General features: G+C 37.0%; 1 protein-coding gene across 2 annotated transcripts in view; it reads right to left on the bottom strand.

Annotated features, from left to right (window-relative positions):
• The window catches only part of PDE7B (phosphodiesterase 7B), a 2,106,446-nt gene extending 2,102,762 nt beyond the window's left edge, over positions 1 to 3,684 (bottom strand). The window contains exon 1 of one of the 2 annotated variants that reach the window (XM_044076350.1): positions 3,371 to 3,684. Coding sequence is in view for 1 of the 2 variants with exons in the window: in XM_044076357.1 (XP_043932292.1) it covers positions 3,371 to 3,391 (21 nt within the window). In the remaining variant the exon portion in view is untranslated. The remainder of the gene's footprint in view (positions 1 to 3,370) is intronic. The other variant, XM_044076357.1, reaches the window with a different exon arrangement.
• Between the last annotated feature and the right edge of the window lie 21,497 nt (positions 3,685 to 25,181).

Raw genomic sequence — 25,181 nt, 5'->3', positions numbered from 1 at the left:
ATGTAACAGAAACTTCATGATACACTACCAAAAATTCCAAAGAATCTAACATGCTTACATTATTATTTTTATTTGCAAAGTGCATTTCCACAAAACTCAACAAAGCCAGTCTCAGTGCACATCCGATTATTTCAAAAAGGAGGAAAACAGGTTATAAGAGTCAGGTGATGTTGTTATATAAATGTACCTAAGGGAGCTGAGGACTGATCAGTACTAATAGGTTTTACTTTGACAAGCAGGAGCTCCGACCCACTTGTTAGCATGTGCAAAAATATTGTTCTAGTCAAGTTCTTTGAGTACTCAAATCATAAAACAGAGAAAGCAGACATTTTTTCCTTGCAGACTTCAGATAACATACCAAGGAAGGCAGTCTTTCAGTAATACAGGAGGCAAATAGAGGAAACACTTGGCAAGGCCTTCTTTCCACTGATAAAGGTAGAAGGCGATTATGGTAGAGTTCTGTTACTAGGCTGCCATTTAGTGCACCTTAAGATTAATGTGCACAGTTTATTTCACAACAAACAATCTGAGGCCTGTACAGGAGACCACGACTAATGGCTTAAGAGGCACCACTTTCTATTAACTGCATTTGATAGTGAAAAACGACTTAATGTGTCTCTACCCCATTCTTAAGTGAAAGCATAATTTTGTATTTAGGCTAAAAGCAGATAAAATGGTTCTCACCCATTCCTCGTCAGTATACTTGCAGGTATTTCACTGTTAGATCTATTAAATCTTAGATGCACAGCTGCACATGCCACTATACACAATCTGACATTGTTTTCTCAAATAAAACAGCGTCACTTTGTTTTTAGAGAGCTTGGAGCTTGGATTAATTTTGAGTTTACTAATTTTCTGTGCTAAGAAGTAATGATGACTCTACCAACATTCATTGTATAATAAGGCATGTTCACAAAATAAGTGTTCAGCGAGCAAAACCCTACACAACCAGATTGATTTACGCAAGTGCTGTCACTTAACAGTGTAAGAAACATAAACTACCAAGCACATTGTCACACCACAACCAATAAAACATAGATCCACATACCACAATAAAAAGGATCCCTGATTGTAATGTCTATGAGCACAACATACTCACAAACACACACATAAATGCACATGCCCATGTGCATGTGTGCACACACATGCATACACACATACATACATGTACACACGCGTGTACATGTGTGTACATACATGTACACACATGAAAATAAGACAAAATGAGTGATGCAAAGAGAAGGAGTGATACAGTGACAGAGTCAGACAAAGTGAAATAAAAAGAAAAGACACAAGAATATGCAAAGATTTAAATATGCAAGTGTCATCCCTGTACTTGGGTATCAAACGCTTATGTCCTCTTGTTAACATGATCATAATACTGTCACAGTATGCAATACTATTTGTATTCCCAGTAAAAATAAATCTGCCTTGTCTAGCACTAAAGCCAGCAGTTAAAACAAAAAGGAAATAGCTCTATATTTTTAATGTACAGCAGGTGTAAAAGCTGTATATTCTAAAATAAAATTAAGAAAAAACACATGATGACTGGTCATTTTAAAAACACATATGATGAAGCTGAGCTTTCATTACTCACTCCTGCCTCTTCTACTCATTAATTTAGGCCTAAAATGTAACCAAACCTACATCTGACCAAACAACATATGACTTACATATGTACTTACATTTGCATAATAAGAAACAGAAACCCAGCACTAAAATAATCAAACATTATTTATAAGTTATTATAATTATAATCTGATATGTGTTTGTGCATGTATTTGTGTATACATATATTTATGCAGACACACACACACACACACACACACACACACACACACACACACACACACACACACACATAACCAATGGATTATTATACTGAATATTGTTGCATTATTATTATTTGTGCTTTTCTTACCTTGATTTTTTACACTAAACAAATAAGTACTCATCAGTGTGTCGTCAGCTATATATGCAAGTGACATTCCATACGTGATGTCGGCGTCTTTGTCTATACATAGTTACACATTATTCAGGCATACATATATCCTGTATAAACACACAACCACAAATATACACACAAACAGCTCAAACATATAAAATATCAGTGCAGATAGTTTCTACTAAAAGGCACACATGGACGATGCATAAGCCGAGATTTGACAGTGCCACATCAGAATAACAATAGTATACAAAAATGTCCATGAGACATTTTGTTGGAAAGCATTGCACATCTTTTTCATTAATGCATCCTTGTACCTCAGCATGCATGAAAGGACAGGTGGGCACTGCGTATTGATTTTGCCAGTTAAACCACAGAATCTCAACTTCTGACTTCTGATCCAAGCTTACTGAAACATTCCAAACATTTAGTAGCACAACAATAAAACTAATGACCTCTTAGCTTATGAGATAAAAGGCCAGAAAAAAGTTTGAAATAATGTCATGCATGACTTTAAACCCCATTACATCTGAAAATGAAAAAAGTACTGGTGTTTGTGTGGTGTAGGCTTGGACAATCTTTCAGTCAAAAATGTGTCTACATTTAAAAGTAGTTGACGCTTGTAAAGTGAATGGGAATTCTGTAGATGTGAATGCTACTCTGAAGTCTAGTACAATAAAATAATTAAAACTGGTGTTTAGGAAAACACAAATTTGATGTTTTATATATATATATATATATATATGTGTGTGTGTGTGTGTGTGTGTGTGTGTGTGTGTGTGTGTGTGTGCTTGTGTATGTGTGTGCATGTGTATATATATTTTGCAGCACTAACAATTACATTTTACTTCTAAAATATGTACTTTACAAGCTATGGAAGCCATTGTAGTATTTCTTCATTTCTAAAAGTTTTTGTTTTTTGTGCAGTATGACAACATGTGCTCACCCCTCACCCCCCGCGCACTGGCAATGCCACAGGTAAGCACAAGAATTTTCAGAAAAATGCTGGGTATTATGTTTTGAAGAAGCTTTCACCACAATTTAACGGATATGCTCTCTGCTTACATCCATGAAATTAAAACAGCATTCTCTGTTAAATGCAAATGCGTATAAAAAAAAGAGACAGAAAATAAAGTAGTTCCATGTCCTTTTAAGGGTTAAGTATCCTGATTTAAACATTTGTCTGTTTTCAGAAAGGAAGGAAACTCAGAAGCTGGTTTCTGACATAACACACACACACACACACACACACACACACACACACACACACACACACACACACACACACACACACACACACACACACAAAACACCCTCACATGAAAGCACGTATATCTATATAGACGTACATATATTTCTGGCTGATTGACAACAGCACTGTTAACCTCCTGCAGTTTCAGTTCAATTTAGAGTTGATGTACATACCTCAACCATTAAACAAGACATTTAACCATAGTGGCAGATCTGGGACCTTTGAATGCTGTGCAATCTCTGAGTGGATCCGCTTGTTCATGAAGACCTGAGCTGCAGAATCCAGCAACTGCATCCAAGAGGACTAGAATTATGATCCAAAATAATGGTGAGAGGCAGGGGCTCATTCGTGCAGGTACTGAAAAAAAGCCGAGCTTGTTGCAGAGTCTGCCTGTGCCTGACTGACTGCTAACAGTAAGCATAGGGCCTGCACAGCTGGGAGGTGCTGCTGCTTCTGTCTGTTGCTAAAGGCAAGGGGAGGCAAGCCAATCGGCTTCCACGCTGTCAGCCAGCTGGAGAAAAGCCCTTTTCTGTTTATGTTTCCTCGTTTCAGAGGTGACGTCAAAGGGCTTAGTTTTTCCTTTACATGTGCTGTTCATTTTAAAGGGCTACTATGAAAAGAATGTAGCAGTGATTTAGATAGGCTACCCAGTTCTTAAAGAAATCAAAGTGACATTTGAGTTATCTGTTGTTCAGATCTCATTTCAAACTTCTTGTAGGGCACTCTTAAAAAAATAACATTCTGTAAGGGTGGTGGGTGAATACTAATGGAGTCCCAGAGTACAGGAGGTTAGAAACTTAGGTCTGAGTATGGGTGTTTCTCCGTACACAGACAGACAGACACAAACACACACATACATATATATGCATGTATGCATACTCATATTTGAGCTTGAGGCAGAAGCTGTATTTCAGACTAGTTTCTGTGGTTATCATTAGAGGCTTGAATGAAGAAAATAAAATACTTCTTTAAAGCAGTGTTTTAAAGTGCTTAATTACTTTGTTCACCATTTAGCTGCACTGTGACAGTCAAAATAATTAATTTTAAAAGGGAAAGCTGGAGTATAGAAAAACAAAAATGCAGTAACCGTTTTTTTACCTTGCTGTCCTGGGTCTGGGAAACACAGCGCATCTAGTCATTCACATGAACTCCGGTCCACACTGAAAAGTTCATTACTGTTCCATCCCTTACTTTACCCGCAGTGCACACAATTATGTGCAGTACAGTAAGTGAACAGATCATTACTGTTAGAGGAAGTACAGGCCTAGAAGAGCTTGCCGAATTGTAGAAAGTTAAAGCAGAAGCATTCTCTTTCAAGTCAGTGGTATTAACTGTAATATAGTTGTACTTAGACAGGGATAAAAGTAAAAGTTATAAAAAATAAAATAAGTTTAAAAGGAAAAACATTTTAAGAAAATGCATTTTAGCACACAGTTTTTTTTGTATTTAAATGAAAATGTTTCTTTGAACCATAATGATTGCGTGATTCACTGCAGATGTATTACAGCTATTTAAAATGTTTTTTTTGCTTGTTTTTTTAATAGATGAGGTAGCTGCCAAGAAATATTCATAATCTGTGCATGTTTTTATGTCTTCCTGAAAGAAAAGAAATTAACTATCTTTACAACTAAACATTTTAGCACTTCTGCTAAGCAATACCCAAGCATATATTTAAGTTTGAGGTAACAAGACAAAAGTGAAAGAAAAAATATTTTTCATAAGATTATTAGAAACCCAACATTGGTCTCTTCTGAACTAATTAACTAGCATGATGACAAATGAATTAAACTGAAAATATCCTACTTGTTTAAATAAATGTAACATGTTAGGCATAATGCAGGCTTAGCTGTGAGCCTTAAATCAAAATGAAGGAATACAGTTATGAAATAATAATTGGACTAATTAAATGAACAAACAATAATGCCCAACCAGGTCTGTGTTACATGGAAATAATGGACTACCCAGAGATGTTGAGAGGTCCATTGCCACAGAATGAAGTCTTCCATACATTTTTATTATATTTTTGATGTAAAATAATTCTTCTGTCTGTTGTTTCAAAGTTGGTGTAGGATACATAAGTGCTGTTGGAGAAAGTATTTTACATCCAAAGTATAACTTATGTAATTATTTAATAATGTCAACACATATGTATGCACACACACACATGCAGTGATATGTACACAAACACGCAGTGGTATGGGCGCACACACGAACACACACAAGAACACACATCTTTGTTGAACATATATCTTAGATGTCTCATTTTGATCTAATGAATGACTTTATGTAAGCAAATAAAACCACTGTACTGTATTTTAGGTCATTGTTGTTAGACACAGTTCATGCTCTTATCACCATGGAAACACACACACACACACACACACACACACACACACACACACACACACACACACACACACACACATGCGTGCACCCACCCACCCACTCTGAGTCTGTTTCTGAGATATGGTTGTCATACTAAGCATCAGAGCTGCACTGCACTTCTTTTCTAGGCATAAATGTGTATGAAAATTATATAGCTAACATCAGTATCTTAATAACTCCTGATGAAAGACTCCTATTGGTCCAAAAGCTCATGTAACTGTCAAACCTATGTTGATCCAATACCATCTTGACTGTCTTCCAGTGTTTCTGTGAGTCCTGTAAGTCATGGAACATATCTTAATGTACAGTTTCAGTTATGAAAACCTTTTGGACTACAGAGATTTTCTTTATTGTATCTCACAAAACTGTGTTAGTTATAATTTACTGTTATTTAAGCAACATATCTGAAATGCCCTTACTTTTAACAGTAAAGGCACCCCTTTTTAGGTCACAGTAGGTGGTTGTTAGAAAGAGCTCCATGTTGTATAAAATACTAATATTAAATATTTATATGTATGTTTATTTGTTTGTTTGTTAACAAGGCTGGTGAGTTGATCCAGATATTCTCTTTAGCTATGACTTTGACTACATGCAGAGAAGTAACAGTAATAAATGAGGTTTGGTAACAAACCAGTTTGTCGAGAGACATGTTCAGAAGGGTGTTAGATAAATATAGTAGTGGGAATTAAGAGGGTAAGGGGAGATGAAGGGGTTAAATGGGAATGAGAGATGATTGGGAGGAAATGAGGTAAGGGTAGGGAGGGGCTTAAGGGGTTTATGTAAGTATATCTGGGTAAGGAATCACATTTTGGCGTGAACTTGCTACAGTGCAGCCTTACGTCTGTGATGACCTGTAGGTATTCTAGAAATCGGGTAGGCCTTGGCTTAATGACTGTACGTGGAAGAGGTTGGTATTGGTTAGATGGGTATGTGGGGGAAGTGTGCCATGAGGCATGGGGTAGAGTGGGTAGTGTGGTAGTTGGTTCTTATGAAGGAGCTCCTTTTTTATAAAAGAAAAAAAAACAAATTAAAAAAAAAAGAGAGAAAAGGCAGAAGGAAAAGAAGTATTGATAGGGCAGTACTGGTTAGTGAGTTGCCTAGGTAGTGATTTAAATTACACGCAGCAAAGGTATGCATTCTTAGATGGTAGATGGAAGATTAATGGGAATGTTATGTCTTAATCCCTTGGTACTGGTAAGCATGATTGGTTGTTTCTGTATTTTACTTTAGCTGCTTCTGCCTCAGTTTTTTTCAGCAAAGTAGTTGTTGGTGTTTGTGCTGGTGTTTCACAGCCAAGCCGCAAATGGTTTCTCAGGCTACAAGTTATCTGGCTGAATGGTTCCTATGCGACCATGTGTAGTGTGGCAATAACCTTTGCAAAGGAGATAGTTCAGGCAGATAGTTCATGTCTTGTGACCGTACCTGTCTGTTTTACCAAAGACTGGTGCTTGCCTTTGACTGCAGCCCCTTCTCACATTGAGACAGCTACTACTGCTGTGGGAGAAATCACAGAGCTGGTGGGAAGAGAAAGAAAAAAAAAAAAACACAGAGGGCCATAGGAAGTGAAGCTTGATGCTTAAGAAGGTTGGTTAGCAATTAGAACTTGTTTTATTTCTTATTGCATAACTGTAGTAAGGATACAAATTTGCATAGAGTGAGATACATAGGTTGTATTTTGGCCCTTTTTATAAAATTGTGGCTTGTGGTGAATCATTGACGTTACTGGCAGACATCTGAGTGAGTGAGAGAGAGCAAGGTAGCTTGTATAAAATACCTGATTTGTTGGTGTGGCTCTCTGATGAGAGTAAGGGTTTTGTGGGCTATAGGGCACTCCGAGCAATGGTCATTTGCACATGTGAAATGTGGCACTAACGGCTGGGGGAAGGTAGTTGAGAGGTATGAATTGATATATTTAACTGTGCAGATTTTACAGAATGTCCATTTTTTTTTAATTTACACTGGAGCAAACCTGTTATTATATCCACTTTTGAATTGCTGAATGGAGTGGTTGATCTGGAGTGGCTGTAGGGTCATGGCATACCTCTCAACTGCACTGATTTTAGCTGAATGGCCAGAGTTGCCTTAATTTTTGGGTCCATTTTCATAATGTTGTGGTTATGGCTAATTATTGGGAACTCCAAGACCGACATTAGAAGATAATGACAGACATCTGAGCTGCAGACTAGATGCCCTGCAGAAAATTCATGCCAAAGCAAAAACCTGGTATTCTATCCAATTTAAGTTTATAAGACCAACATTTATAAGTGTCCCTGTTGTGGCCTGTGGCCCACTTTTAATTATGGGGGCTCTGCTTGTGCTGATCCAGCATCTAAGTGTGTCCACTGATATGTGGGTTGCATGCTAGTGCAATGTAGTAGTTTTATGGTTCTGTGTTCTATTCCTCATGCTGCATAGTGTATTGATGCTGAAGGAAGGTGGGAGTGCTTTCTTTATGGTCGAGAAGTGCTTGCATGTACATCTGCTTTTATTTTAGTAAACAGTCCTTGCGATTTGCCAGATCTTTCAGAGTGGCCAGATTTGGTTCATACATACATCTCTTTTCACAATTTCATGGGGTAGAGTGGACAAATATTCCTGGAGCTTGACTTAAATGTTACATACGTCCCTCTTCACTGTCAATTTTGTGGGAATCCTCAGGGACAGACTTTGGAAAATGGTGAGAGACGTTGAGTTTTAGACTTTATGCGCATTTGAGGCTTTGTGCTGGGGCAAAGTCTGTTGTTGCATCAACCTCTTGAGTCTATAACAGCATTAATTGAAAATTCTCTGGTTTTGGGCCTTTGCCCCACAGTTGTATGTGGCTTTGTCCTGATTCTTTTTCTTTGAGAGAAAGATTTTACCTTTTACGTTATGGAGTTCATTATATAACATTGTTAACTTTGAGTAGCTGCAGAGTTTGCTGTTTATGTGTTGGATGAGGAGTACAGGCTGAGTGATTTTTGGAGCAGTGTGCAGCCTGTAGAACAGCAATTTCACGGGCTTGGCAGCAGTTGTGGGTGTTAGTTTAGTGCTGTTTATATGTGGTTACAGCTGTTTTGCTGTTGTTTTGAGGGTGTTGCAGTTAAGGGGTGTTTGGTCTGGAATGTCTCCCTGTTGAGGACATATCTCACACCTATCCAGATTTTCACAGAATGTTCAGGTTTTGCCTCATGTCTTGTGTCTGTTTCTCATGATATTTGTGACTTTTCAGAAAAACACTGGGATGATCGAAGGTCAAAGTCACTATACAATGACATACAGTGTTGCAGTTGGCCTGCTCAGTTTCTGTACTAACATAAGCAGCTACATTAGTAGAGAAGGGGGGTTGTTCAGCTTGTGCACTAAGGTGACACTTCGATGGACTATTTAGGGGTCTTATTATCAGTTAAGTTGTTAGTGTGGAGTATGTGTGTTTTTTCCCCTCCAGGTGGAGCTTCGAGGAACATTAACTTTGTGACCCCAAATGTGGAGTGTTCTTTGGGATGGAGTCCACGTGAGAGGTATGGGTACATTATGGAGGTAATTTCATTCATTGGTAAACATACTTGGTTTCATTTTGGGGTACATGTGGCTTGTAGAACAAAGCAGCATAGGGGTAAAACTGTCATGGTTGCATTTTCTAATGGATGACTATGTATGTTTAAACCTTTAATTTGGGTAAGACAGATTGCACTGGTATACTTCTGTAGTACTTGCATACAGAAATGTCCCCCAGATTGTTTCAAGAAATAAGTTAAACTGGCCCACATAGTGCAAGACAGGTTTCATACAGGAATCACAAGTTGACCTAGGTATGTTGTTTCAATTCACTCTTACACTTCGTGTTTAGTTGAATATTCTCCAGTTGGTAGTTCACTTTGCATTCTGCAGTCAATAGGTTACCTACAAGTAGTGGTCCAGTTACTGCCATTGGTGGCACAAGACCATTTATTGTTGCAGTATGTTCCTTTACTGGAAGCAAAAAGATTTGATGGAGGGATATGGAAGTGGGCCCTTGACAGCACTTAAGATTAAGACATTTTTGGTTTGTGTGTGCAGATAACTTAGTTTTCTTTTCTTTTGCAGATCAATGAGGGGTGATCACAGAGTGGACATTGTGCCAGTAGCTGGAGTGATGCACAATGAGTTCATAGATGGATGAGTGTAGAGCAGGTATCAGTCAGTGGGCTGAAGGTGATGGATGATGCTTGGCTGGATATGCTGGTCACTGGAGTGATGCATCCTTGTTTTAGGTGCTTATTAAGGTATGTCAGACTTTGTGCAGTTTGGGAGTAGTATGGAGTCAAGTGAGGTTGAGGTGTGTCAAGGGTAGGGTAGATGGGGTTGGGGGGTTGTTTATGGGGAGTTGGAGTTGTCCACAGTTGGAGTGCAGTCACAATAAGGTTATTTTGGATCAGATTTTGAGGATATTGTAGTTGGGTTTGAGTTCTGCTGTGGAACATTTATGCACATGGGCTGCTCTGTGGTTTGTGCTCCTTTGAGAGTTTAGCTGTACTTCATGGGATTTGGCATCTGGGGACAGACAATCAGAATAATGCATGTGATCTGGCCCCTTTTAAGGCTAGGTGAAGGGGTTGACAGAGCATTGTAAGGATGGGTGGGGGTTCATAAGTTGCTTTATTGCTTTCACTATTGTGGTGACCTTTGGAGCATATCATTGGGATGGCCTTTTGGCAGATGGATAGGGTTGTTCATTGGGATTTGCATTTCTTTACAAATGTGACAGGAGATGTTGGGTTGGGGGTATAATTTGTTGAGGGTTGGTTTGTGTTTTGTTGGACACCTTTCCATTGTGGGCATGGGAGGACCCTTTGAGGTGATTTTTTGGTTACCCATTCAGTTGTTCAAATTGTTTAAGAGGGCCAATGAGGTGTTCTGTTGACATAGTGGGAGTTTGGAAGGTGCAGTATTTTCTAAAAGGCAAATCTGTCCCATAAGCAGGTTTTACTGGTGTTACATACCAGGTTAAGGTCTTTAGAGCAAGCAACCAATACATCAGTTGACTTGCCCTTTTCAGCTGATGGATGGTTGGTATATGTATGAATTTTAAAAGTTGCTAGGGTTTGATGAAGCATTGTTTGTATGAGCATCTGGGTCATTTTGTTGACTACACAGAAGGGGAAGGGTTAGGTGAGGCACTGTTTAGGCTTGTTGCAGTGTTTGTAGTACATTTTATAAGGAAGGCTTATGGTAGGGGATTGCCAGATTGGTTAAATTTGTGTTGCAGCTCCTGCTGGCAGCATTTTGGTGGGAAGATTTAGTTCGGCCTTGGAACAAAGTAAGGCAGTTCAATTGGTCCAGGAGGAGTTAGATGTATGTAGAGTAGTTGCACAGGTGACAAGGCTAGATGTACTCACAAAATTTTGGTCAGGGGTGCATTGATATGAACAGGTTGGGGTAGGTTTGATAGTGTAAGATTGAAGAACATTGGCAATTGACAAGATAGGTTTGTTGAGGGTTGATGCTGGTATTTGAAGTTTTATTGGGCTACAGTTCATATGGCATTTATTTTATGGATGTATGGAAGCCATTCTGAGGGTGGTTTGTTGGTCAGTAAATGTTACAATGGTCATTACATGTTTTCTGTTTTTTAATGGATAGTTTTCTTGTTTATATTGGATAGTTGGTGTGATGGCAGGATTGCTATTAAATTCAGAAGGAAAGCTTGTTTTGGTCTTTATTATGTATATTAGGTGGTATATTGGGATTAATGTTAGGCATGATGGCATGCAATTGTCCTTGCATTGTTTCATGTGGCATTGTGTTTAGTGGCTGCCGGTACATGTGGCAGGTAAGACTTGGGGCTCATTACGAAGCTAATATTGGTAGTTAGGATAAGTGAGAATTTAGTTAATATGCATAGGTTATGTAAGGTTATGGTTATTTTAGTATTGGGGAGGGATCATTCGGTTAATCTCAGACTTTTAGTCAATTGGCTGCTTTGGGTATTTATATGATAGGGTTTTAGGAGGCGATGACAGGGATCCAGAGTGGTTTAGAGAGGATGGAGTACACCGAATGATGTTTGGCTAATCCCTTTGTGTGATTAGGTTGTAAGAAGTTTTGGTTGGAGAGAGGGGGAACAGCCTGGTGGGTGGAGAAGAGGGACAGGTTTGCCCTCTTTTGTTCCCCTTCTGGTGTTGGAAGTTCATTTCAATGAGTTGGGAAAGGAAAGTGAGCAGTTGGACACTGCTTGATAAATAAAATAAGCAAGCAGCGGTAATGATGCTGCTTATTTGGTAGATGCTTTATTCAATAAGTGGTAAATAAAGTGAGTGATGGAATGCTGCTTCATAAGTAAATAAGTGAGTGGAGGTAAGGATGCTACTTACTGGGTCAGGATAAGTGAGGTCATGCTGTCCTGGTTAACATTACATAGATGTCTATGTTGTGATTAATATCAACTATACTATGTTTTTATGTTTCAGTTGTAATTAATAAATATTGGTTAGCAGAGTTATGTTTATGGAAGTTTAATAAAGGTTGTCAAATGTTATTCAGTGTGATGTGTGTATTGTAGGGGACTGGGACACAATACAAATTACATAGAGAAGGATATATTAGAAATTGCAAAGAGGTTACATTACAGATTACAAACAGTAATATACAGTGCTTCCTTGAATTACATGGCTTACAGTGATTGATTCCAGGTTAGCTACTCATGCAGAATGTATAATACATACACTTGTAAGACAATTAAGAAAGTATGAATACTTGATCAAAATATAAGGTAATACAGTAAAGTAACGAATAAGAGACCTTTGTGCTTATAGTACACGCTTTGATTTAATGGTAGATGCACTAAAATGCATATGGTTTAATAAGCAAATCAGATGCATTTTCAGTATAGTGGCATAGATCATTCCCTTGGATCTGACTGGCTGATTATTATAATATTTTCCTTCTTCTTGTAGAAAGTGATTTAATTGCAGCTACACTTAATCAGTTCCCATGCATCTCAGTGTTCTAATGGCACTCTGTTAATCTGCCATTTCCAGAAACTGGATTTTATTATTTTTGTAGCTGTACCGCATCGATTATCATTGTTGTTGTTGTGTTTTGTATACCAATTCAACCTTACCAGTGACTTTATGATGAGATTAAACTAATCCTCCAAACTGAAATAATTTCTCTGAACTGTACACAGCAAGGATCTCAAACATACAGCTCAGTGATATGTCACTTGTATATTGAAATCCTGGGAAAACTGATTGACGATATTGTTTTAAGGAGAAACTGTTGTTAAAAATAGATGTGAACTTGTACCTTCTATCCTCCTGTTAATTTAACAGTCAATAACTAAACACCCTCTATTATATGTGGATCAAAATACACTGTCTGTGTTTTCTTTTACATTATTTAAATCACATTTCATTAAATGCCTGAACATTGATATTACATATTAAATTAACATTTTAAAATCCAGTCTCATCACCAAAATCATCACAGGATACATATTATCAGGTCACCATTTTTTCCACTTCACCTAATGGACCCATTATAATACCCATACATTATCATTTTAGAGCTAGTACCCAAATATTTTCCTAGTTTATTCTCTAAGCTTTTTCAAATATCCTTTATTGTTTCACATTCTAAAACATGATCTATACTAGTTACTTCAGCTGTGCCTACCTGTTATAGCCAATCATTATTCTACAGTCATCTAAATTCTTTAATGGGCAACACTCTAAGAAATGCAAGTCTGACCTTATTATATTGATTTATTGTTTTACTACTCTTTATAACTGCTTCCTCAATTCCTGCCTTTAATGTAATCCACAGTCTTCCATATGAAATGTTTGCTTATTTACTCCATTCCAATTTTCATGTTTTAAGTTTAAAAAAAATGTTTTGGGGTTCCCTTCTCAATTTTCTGCCATTGGTTGAACCCTGAGCCCTTCCTCAATCATCTACTTTGCAAACAAATTCATAAACATATTAAACTAATAAATTACTATTGTACCCATGAACTACTACATAGACAGCAGTCTACTTGTCATTGTTCCCCTCTACTCGACACTCATTAGACCCATTATTGAGTACAATGCCCCTTTTGGAATGTACCTCACAAGACATCTGCAGCAGCTAGAAAGGCCACAGAAGTACCTCACAAAGAGGATTACTGGCCTCAAACAGATGCCCTAACTGACCGTCTCAAAAAACTTCAGCGTTACTCCATAGCATATTGCCTACTCCGAGGTGATTTCTGCCTAACATATAAAGCTATGTCAAACCCACAGCTGTTGGACAAGTTACACCTAAAAAAATCCCAATCCCTCCAAGCTACATGGTCTAGGGACCTAAACCTTGTCACCACAATAAACAGGACATGCTGGAGAGATAGATTCCTGTCCCAGAGACTTCCCATACTCTGGAACAGGCTGCCCATCTATGTCAAGCAAAGTTCTTCATTAGCACTCTTCAAGAAAAAATCTTGATGAGTGAATGGGAAATAGGAAATACACCCCAGTGATCACTTCTGTGTCTCTGCTCGACAGTGGCACAGGAAAATAACTTTCTTGGGTGGCGTAAGGCAGGGAACCTTGTTGACTAGGCTTACGTAGGCCCTCGGGCCGATAGCCTAGTACCTACCTTTGAACCTATGAACCTATGGAAACAACAACATTAAGCCAAAGTGATATTGCTGCATTATGTCAAAGTTGCCACATTGTTTCCCTTATCTGTATTCTGATTTTCCAATCCCCCCTCCAACTGGGTACCTTTGAATCTTTTCAAGTTCAAGTTTACAGTTTTAGAAAACTCTAAAAATAGTATTTTCTTTACTAATTAACAAATCCAAGACTGCTAATGTTATTTAAACATTCACCTTCTTATATTCCTCAATTAATATCCATAATCCACAACATATTGCCTTTAATACACATATATTTCATTATCTTAAAAAGCTTCTGTCATAATATGGGCAAGTGCCAGTATATCTGTACATCCAAAAGCAATCCAGCACAAAGGAAGGTGAAATAAATAGGCTTTATTGTGGCAACTCCATCATGCAAACTGGTTTCGACTAAGAATCAAGCCTTCTTCAGTGCAACAGAAAATTCAATTAGAGCACATCCTAGTGTCTGCTTTTATATCACAAAATTTAAAGAGATACATTCAAAATAAATAAATAAATGTGAAGCAGAACCACCAAAACAAAATTTAACTTAATTCATTAAGGCCAGGTCTAAATAAAGCTCCCAGCCTGGTGATCCAAGAAGATTCAATATTATTTAGTATATCATGCCAACCTGCTTTGGAAGTTCTGTGCACTTGAATTTTATCTATTATGATAAACTTGAATTTCGCAGTTTTATGTGTGATGGTATGTTTGTAAAGGGCATTAGAAACTCTTTTATTTCTGATCTCACTTAAGTGTTCGCTTATGCGGTGTCTAAAGGGTCTAGATGTTTGTCCCACATAGAAAGATGAACACGTGCAGGTAGCTAAATAAATTAACCAGTCACTGCTGCAGTTACCAAAAACTCTGATCTGATACACTTTAGAAGTGTTACAACTAGAAAATTCTTTGCTTTTAAAGATATGTGTACATGCACTGCAGTGACCACAGGAAACACAGCCTACTAAAGAGTCACCAAATAGTGTTTTCTGCATTGGGATGGGTGGGTTGTGGCATTTGTAATGGGTAAGATGTGAGTTGATAGTTCTACCTCTACGGTAGGAAAAAGCACATCTATCTTGTAATATCCCATTTAAATGTTCATGAGCATGTAGAATATCCCAATGATTGTTGATGATATCCCTAAACCTTGGAGTGTTGCTTCCAAATGTAGTGGCTAGTCTAACTGGTTGGGATATCTGTGTATTGTGTCCAGTGGTACCATGTTGGTATTCCAAAAGTTGTGATCTCTGCATACCATTAACCTGGGTTACAGTTTGGGTAATGCGATCTTTGTTATAACCTCTAGTTATCAGCCTGTTTCTTAGATCTTGTTGACATTCCTGGTGAGATTGTTCATAAGAGCATATACACTTAATACGTAAGAATTGGGATTTTGGAATGTTGTTGATAATATGGCAGGGGTGATGACTGGAGGCATGAAGTAAGGTGTTGTATTTTGGAAATTTTCTATGTACTCGAGTTTCCAACGTATGGTCTTCTTGTCGAGTAACAATGACATCCAAAAAGATTATTTGTTGATATTCAATATTTAGAGTAAATAAATATCCCATCTATTACTGTTGAGATATGTAACAAATTCATGTACAGATGTCGCATCACCCCGCCATATCATCCAACAATCATCCAGATATCGTCTCCAAATATCTAGCTCGTCTAAGAGAGAGTTATTGTTGATATCATAGATAAACCGCTCTTCAAAAAACCCCATGAATAAGTCAGCATAAATGGGAGCAAAGGATGCTCCCATGGCTGTGCCTCTAACCTGCCAATAAGACTGGCCATCAAAGTAAAAAATGTTTTTTGTTAAAACAAATTGTGTTATCTTGAGTAGAAATTTATTGAAACCCAGAGTGTATAATTGGGATTTCTCTAACCAATATTCGATGGCCTGTAATGTAGCACCATGTGTTATGCTGGTGTAAAGGGAGGTGACATCCAGTGTGCAGAGAAACCAGTCTGGTTCCAATTGTGTATCACAAATGATATTCAAAAACTCAGTGGTGTCTTTGAGTCTGGACCTAACCATGGAAAATAATGGTTTTAGATAGTGCGTCAGAAAAGCAGACAAAGGTTCAGTAAGAGAGCCCTTACCAGATACAATAGGTCTACCTGGTGGACATGTAGGATGTTTATGTATTTTGGGGAGTAAATATAGGTACTGAGGAATCGGGTCTGGAACCTTAAGTTGTTTACATGTACGTTGATTAATAATGCCCTCCTCCATAGCTAAATCCAGGAATGTATCAATATGTTTTTTGAAATTGGGTGTGGGATCCACCACCATGTGTACATAAAAATGGGCATCAGATAATTGTTTGTGCGCCTCAGCCTGATACATCTCCCTGTCCATCACTACAATGCCACCCCCCTTATAAATAACTATATTGTGATTGGAATTGAGTTCATTTAGTGCTTGTTGTTCTTGCTTAGTCAGGTTGTGTCGAATAGGCTGATAACCTTGAGAAAAATGCAAATCCTTAAGAACGCATTCTTTAAATATAGCCACATGTTTGTCCATGGGGGGTTGGAAATCAGATCTCCCAAACTGAAACCCAGTAGATCTTTGAGTGTTTTCCGCATCTGAAAAAAATATTTTAAGGTTAAGTAGTCTGCAAAAATCATTCAATTCATTAACTAAAATATGCTCAGGAACAAAAGACGTTGGTACAAAATTGAGACCCTTGTTCAATATTTTATTGTGTGCATTTGACAGTTCATATGAGGAAATGTTGTGTACATTGTCTATTGAGTTACAATCTTCTGCAACAATTGTTGTTATGTTCTGTGTGTTTCTTTCTATGTTTTCTCCCCCCTCTGCGTTTTTTGAACCTAAAGGGTCTGAGGGTTGTTTGCGTTTATCCACTAGAGAATCTTGGTTAGAAGGGCAATCAAAATCAGTGGCAGAATATGATTCATCCTCTGAAGTCCCACTTGATGATTGCATAGTTTTTCTAAGTATAGATATTGGTCTCTTCCTTCTATTGGTAGATCTATAACTGGGGTCAGAAAATCGAACACTTTTTTGGATAACAAAAGGTTTACCTTTTTCATAATCCGCAATATCTCTTTGAAATTTCTGAGTTTTCTTTTTGATAAGTTGTTCCTCTAATATAGCTAAATCCTTGGCCACATTGGCCAAATGGTTATTAAAGAAGCTTCCAGACTCGTAAGCCTTAGCTTCTTGGCAATTAGCATTGATTTCTAAAGTCTGAGTTTCTATCATCCTTTCATAATAAGTAACCAGAGTATCTACAAATAGCATTGATGCTTGGTGTTGTGTTTGTGCCCAATCGGTGGACAGTTGGTCATCAACAACACCCACAAGTGGTTGAATTCGGATTCTTAATCCTCGTGGTGTTATGTTTTTCAATTTATAAGCTTTAAACAACTTGAGGTGCCAGATGTTGGCCCGTAAAGATCTCATGTTCTTGGTTAATTTTTGAAATAATACACCACAAAGATGTTTGGCATCCACCATATCAGTAGTGAAATTACTAGAATTTGGTAGCTGTAAACCAAAAACATCTAAATTATCTTTATCTGCAGATAAACCCTGTAGAATACCTGTGAGAGCCATGGTGCCAGGTGAAGCAACACTATAAAATAATATTATTGTTCTTGTACCACTGTATCTTTATATATATATATATATATATATATATATATATATATACACACCGCTATGTATAGAAACAATATAAAAAATGGTATATGTAATACCAAATAAATATATATAGTGTGTGTATATTACATTGGCATAATATAACTATTTTGTGCTTGAGTCACTAACCAGAGTTCATAAAATCATTTGAAAACTCTGTAAATGCTAATATAAGACCTGTTGAACACACCAAATGCAAATCCTGACAGGAAACCGAGAAGGGGAACAAAATGTCTAATCAATCAGACTCTTCAGTATGGAATGGACATACGTCCTTGAGTAAGTAGCCGACCTTCGTCTCAACTACTAATATATAAAAAAAGATGAAAAATTCACCTAACCAAATATTCAATATGTATGTTTTATAAAAAGGGAAAACCTGCCTGTCTCGGCAGAGCATGAACAACAATTAAATAGTTATGGATAATTCCAAATTTTATACAGATAATCAAAATTCTGGCCGACCTTCGTCTTAGCCCTATATCACATTAGTATTCATGTAGATATAATTGAAAAGCATAGAGTGGAGGCCGACCTTCAACTTATCCACATATCACATTAATATAATCCATAGACCATCAGACTCAATATAGCAAAATGCACCCTCTCTGTATATAACATGAAAAATGGCCACAGGTGTCCTGGTCATCTACTGGTGAACAGTTAACCTGAGAGAGTGGAAATACACTGGAATTAATAACCTGCATGGCCAATGAATCACATAATATAATAAATGGCAGATAGCATTTGGTGACCCCAAAAAGTCAAAAAGACATACAACAATATATTGATATTACATATAGAACTCGTGTTCAAGTCCCCAAGAACAAAAAACAATAGTTATTATGTGTTACTAAACCCGTGCACCAGGAACTCATCAAAACTTAGAATCATGGATGGATAATATCCCGTTATCTTAGTTTCCGTATCAGCATGCTTTAAACATACTGTACTTGCCCAAATGAATGTATCAGTTGTAAATAGTAAATACTAATACTGCTGTCTAGCTAATATAGGAATGTGCAGCACATATATTAGTCTCAAGAAAGCATGCTGAATATCTGTGTCAAAGAACAACATATAACATATATATGTGTATAACCTGTTGGAAAATTGGCATCCATATATAAATTCCAAAGATTAGATTTAGCAAATGTTCACTATTTAGTAGAAAAATCTCGGAAAAAAGGTTATCAAGTCCAAATCCATCCAAAATCATGTGCGTAGTTCCAAATGGTTTAATGTGTCTGGCGTTCGATATTACTTTGAAAAAATGGCTTCCTTCCTAGATCGTATCACAGGTACACCAATATACACTAAACATACTCAGTTGTGACCATGTCCCAACAGCTATTCCATATGTTATAGAAAAAAGTCCAACTTAAATCAGTTATACAGAAAAATTATATATCTATGTGTATCAAATGAGCCCAAAAAAATATTTCTAACACGACATAACATCTCTGGTAATGTATATATAAAAAATTATTTGGTCCAGATTGAAAGAATGAAGAAACGATACACCACCGCTGTTATAGGTTAACCCCACTGTCAAATGGAAGTTCCTAAGCATAAAAGACGCAACGGACACAGGAAACATTCAACACAGGTCCTGGCTTGAAGTCCCAGTCCTGCACACAGTTATTTTAGCTTGTAGCAACAGTCTCACCTTGAAATAACTTGCCAGGATTGAATTGTTTTTGTAAAAAACATAGTTATATGTCCAGACTTCGGATGTAGTAACCGAACATAAGATTTGGTGCCCCGATGCATCCAAACCGCTAAATCATACATCCAAAAACCGAACACAGAGCAACAGTAGTAGTCCAATGCTCGTGGGACATAAAAAGTCCCCAAACAGTAGAAAAGTTATCATAACATACCAAAGTGTTATAAAATGGACAAATAAGCAAACAAATGATGTATGTAAAGCCACTGATTTATGCAGCCATTCTTCCCAAGCGTCTCCAGCATGTGAGTGAGTCAAATGGGGAACAAACCAAAGTCACGCAGGGTAGACCAAGTGCACGGATTAAACGATATACATATACATTTGTGCATCCAAAAGCAATCCAGCACAAAGGAAGGTGAAATAAATAGGCTTTATTGTGGCAACTCCATCATGCAAACTGGTTTTGGCTAAGAATCAAGCCTTCTTCAGTGCAACAGAAAATTCAATTAGAGCAGATCCTAGTGTCTGCTTTTATATCACAAAATTTAAAGAGATACATTCAAAATAAATAAATAAATGTGAAGCAGAACCACAAAAACAAAATTTTACTTAATTCATTAAGGCCAGGCCTAAATAAAGCTCCCAGCCTGGTGATCCAAGAAGATTCAATATTATTTAGTATATCATGCCAACCTGCTTTGGAAGTTCTGTGCATTTGAATTTTATCTATTATGATAAACTTGAATTTCACAGTTTTATGTGTGATGGTATGTTTGTAAAGGACGTTAGAAACTCTTTTATTTCTGATCTCACAAGTGTTCGCTTATGCGGTGTCTAAAGGGTCTAGATGTTTGTCCCACATAGAAAGATGAACATGTGCAGGTAGCTAAATAAATTAACCAGTCACTGCTGCAGTTACCAAAAACTCTGATCTGATACACTTTAGAAGTGTTACAACTAGTAAATTCTTTGCTTTTAAAGATATGTGTACATGCACTGCAGTGACCACAGGGAACACAGCCTACTAAAGAGTCACCAAATAGTGTTTTCTGCATTGGGATGGGTGGGTTGTGGCGTTTGTAATGGGTAAGATGTGAGTTGATAGTTCTACCTCTACGGTAGGAAAAAGCACATCTATCTTGTAATATCCCATTTAAATGTTCATATGCACGTAGAATCCCAATGATTGTTGATGATATCCCTAAATCTTGGAGTGTTGCTTCCAAATGTAGTGACTAGTCTAACTGGTTGGGATATCTGTGTATTGTGTCCAGTGTTACCATGTTGGTATTCCAAAATTTGTGATCTCTGCATATGGTTAACATGGGTTACAGTTTGGGTAATGTGATCTTTGTTATAACCTCTAGTTATCAGCCTATTTGTTAGATCTTGTTGACATTCCTGGTGAGATTGTTCAGAAGAGCATATACGCTTAATACGTAAGAAATGGGACTTTGGGATTTTGTTGATAATATGGCGGGGGTGATGACTGGAGGCATGAAGTAAGGTGTTGTATTTTGGAAATTTTCTATGTACTCGAGTTTCCAACGTATGGTCTTCTTGTCGAGTAACAATGACATCCAAAAAGATTATTTGTTGATATCCAATATTTAGAATAAAATGAATATCCCATCTATTACTGTTGAGATATGTAACAAATTCATGTACAGATGTCGCATCACCCCGCCATATCATCCAACAATTATCCAGATATCGTCTCCAAATATCTAGCTTGTCTAAGAAAGAGTTATTGTTGATATTATAGATAAACCGCTCTTCAAAAAAACCCATGAATAAGTCAGCATAAATGGGAGCAAAGGATGCTCCCATGGCTGTGCTTCTAACCTGCCAATAAGACTGGCCATCAAAGTAAAAAATTTTTTTTGTTAAAACAAATTCTGTTATCTTGAGTAGAAAATTATTGAAACCCAGAGTGTATAATTGGGATTTCTCTAACCAATATTTGATGGCCTGTAATCCAGCACCATGTGGTATGCTGGTGTAAAAGGAGGTGACATCCAGTGTGCAGAGAAACCAGTCTGGTTCCAATTGTGTATCACAAATGATATTCAAAAACTCAGTGGTGTCTTTGAGTCTGGACCTAACCATAGACAATAATGGTTTTAGATAGTGCGTCAGAAAAGCAGACAAAGGTTCAGTAAAGAGCCTTTTTGTGATATAAGAGCAGACACTAGGATGTGCTCTAATTGAATTTTCTGTTGCACTGAAGAAGGCTTGATTCTTAGCCGAAACCGGTTTGCATGACGGAGTTGCTACAATAAAGCCTATTTATTTCACCTTCCTTTGTGCTGGATTGCTTTTGGATGTACAAATGTATATGTATATGGTTTAATATGTGCACTTGGTCTACCCTGCGTGGCTTTGGTTTGTTCCCCAAGTGCCAGTATAGCCAGGAGTTTTGTAAAGAATGATATGTCCTTTGAATATTTTGTAAAGAATGATATGTCCTTTGAATATCAAACCAATTTATAAAAGATGCTTGTGTTACAAATGTATTAGAACTGTATGCGATTTGTACATCAAACTGATTTGTACAGATGCTTGTGCTGAAAATGTGTTTGTGAGGTTTGCTTGTGTTAAACTGTATCAACAGTGTACCCTGCTAAAATGAAAAGAAATGTACATGTATTAGACTAGGAGAAACTATCAAATGAGGTAAACACAGAGACTACATAAAACAATGAAAATCTCAATCAGAAGAAATCAGACTGTAGACTAAAAATTAAGCGCTTTTGTTCATTTACTATTTTAAAACATGAACTTCATCAGAATCTTCATTTAAATGTACACTCTAGACAGTGGAAACAAAATGTGAAAGTGTGAAACTACAGTAAAAGTTCTAAATTCAAAACAATGTAAATAGAACCCTGCCCACTACGTGGGGGGGGGGGTCATCAATTATCTTAACCATTTTAATAAACATTTAATATTTAAAATTCCTTTAAGCCCTGGGGGTGTGTCAGCTTGAAGTCTCACTTGCCATTGTAATTCCATGACCCCCAGGAGACGGTTGACATCACCAATGAGAACTACCACTTTGATCAAAACTGCAAACTTAAAATTAGAAAAATGTGAGCACACTAGACTATGTTTAGCTAAAGCAGTTTTACTATTTGTGATTCTAATTGCTCTATGTTATTTTATTCTGCCACTTAATCTATGTATAATTTTTCCAATATAGAAAGCGCAACAATGGGAACAGATCGTGATGTATGCAATATTCTTGGTAGTGCAGTGAAATGAATCTTTGAAATGGAAAGAAAAGTTTTGAGTTATTAACTTGAGATTATCTCCAATCAGAATATGTTGACAACAAATACAATGACCACAACTGTTCATTCTTGTGGGACCAAAGTATTGTTTACACTTATATTTCTTTTAATTTTCCTGAAATGACTTCAAAGATGCCGTTTTTTGTAGCAGAAGGACAGTGCTAGTCCTAGAGCTTTTACTAATTCTTGATTAACATTAATGATGTTCCAGTTTTGGCAATACGGGACCTGTGTCAGTATAAAACTACATCCAAAAATCAGATGGTGCTGAGAATGTCGATTAGATTAAACATCATAAAAACAATAGGCAATGAGTTCAATGGGGTAGTTTTTCTCTATAAAGAGAATTCTGAGAAAGCCGCATTCTTTAAAAAAAACTGATCTTCTTCACTAACAAGTCTACTTAAACATACAAATTGGCCTTTCACTATGTTTCTCTTCATAAACAGGGGATGTTAACTGTTGTACTCCAGACAATTATTTATAAAGGTGTATTTACAATAAATCGTGGAGTTGAAAGTGTTAGGGACATTATCACATAAAAGGCTAATGTCAAATAAATGAACTGTTTTACCTATACTTGAGGTAATAAAGTCAAGAAACCATATGCTCTCTTTGATGTTTGAAATAAAATCATTTGATTCCTTCTCTGCCCAGCCAGAAAAAAATATATCATCAATGAAATGCTTGTAGAGATGCACTTGATTGAATCCTTTCAGATAAATAAGTGTGTTGGCCTCCCAGGAACTAAGCACTTGATTAGCATAAGACAGTGCCATTTATGTAACCATGGCTACATCTTTAATTTGATGGCAAATGTTATCATTAAAAATGAAAATGTTTTCCAGAACTAATTGTAGATGTTTATAAAGAGTCTGAACTTTTCCAAACTCTGTACCAGCTTGGTTCATGAGGTCTCCACTAAGCAAATGCCATCTTCATGAGGAATGCTGGAGTACAGAGCCACTATGTCAAGTGCAACCAATAAAACATTGCTTGAGGAACCAATAAAATCAAGGGAATCATTGATAAAAATATGGATCTCATTCAGGAATTCCCAAGATTCTTTCAGGTAAAAGTGGGAGTTTTGAACAATAGGGTTCAGATAAAAATCAATAAGTATGAATAAATTCAGTTTTAATTTTTTTTGGAGGAGACAGTCTGTCTCAAAGGAAGGTTAATTTGATCTTTGTGAATTTTTGGAAATGATGAACATTTTACCAATACAAGGATTCCCTACTTGCATGAAGTTAAACTCATAATCTGCAATGAGGTTGTCATGTGAAAGATCCAGTAATATGCAGTCTATTTTTTAAAGCACCTTAGTAACTCATTAGGCTCTACTATCTGATAGGTGTCATTTTTGTACAGAGTCACTTCCATTTTGTGTATGTAAATTCTGCGATACATAACCACAATACCAGCCCCTTTATCAGACTTCATAATTCTAATATTTGGCTCTAAAAATCTCTTGTAGAGCTTTTTTCTGTTCAGAGTTTAAGTTAAACCATTTGTGATGTGGTTTATTAGCTAACATATTTCTAATATCAGTTTCACAATCTTTAGAGAAAATATTCAGTGTAGGTTGGAGGACTGGATTAAAAATACTTCTTCTTTTGAGGAGGTTGTCATTAGTATCTGCACTCTGAGAATTCAGACTATTCTCTAAAATATCCAGGGAAGGTAAAGTTCAAATCTTTGTGTGTTGCGGTCCATTAACAAAATCACCTACTGAGGCTGTAAGACTGGAATCATCTAAACTGCTATTAAAGACACCTCCATTGGTTGCAAAATTATTATCTACAAAGCCTTGTTTCAAGTTAATCCTCGCATTTTTGTGCTGGAATAAAATTAAAACCTTTTTCAGTACAACTGCATATTTAAATTAAATGGAAAAACAAACAACTTGAAAATGGTATTGGAATTGGAAGTTGGGGGAGAAGATGTGCTGTAAAACAGGGAAAGGTATATTAAAATTTAAAATGTCATTCTCGATTTTGCTATGCTGTGACGTCTTCCCTTTTCTCTCCCTCTCCCTTTTATTCTTCCTCTCTCAGATGTGTAGACTTTCATGTTTAACTGTCCTGGAGATAAAATGCTATCATGATCATTAGTCCTGGAATTGGATAAAGGACTATTAGAAGAGTGAGCAGTAACTTTGGCTAAAGCCTCAGCTATAGATGGAGAGGGAATATGCAGTGGGGAGGCTGTCTCATTCATCTGGGGGATAGCATCTCTTCTGACATGTCTTAGATCATTGTGAAGCTTCAGTACTGTGGAGGGAATATTAAAATGTTGAATAGTGTTCACATTAGGGAATCCTGTG

Source organism: Protopterus annectens, chromosome 1.part1 (assembly GCF_019279795.1).
Source record: "Protopterus annectens isolate FY-2018-M chromosome 1.part1, PAN1.0, whole genome shotgun sequence".
Classification (NCBI taxonomy): domain Eukaryota; kingdom Metazoa; phylum Chordata; order Ceratodontiformes; family Protopteridae; genus Protopterus; species Protopterus annectens.
This window is presented reverse-complemented; position numbering and strand designations above follow the sequence as displayed.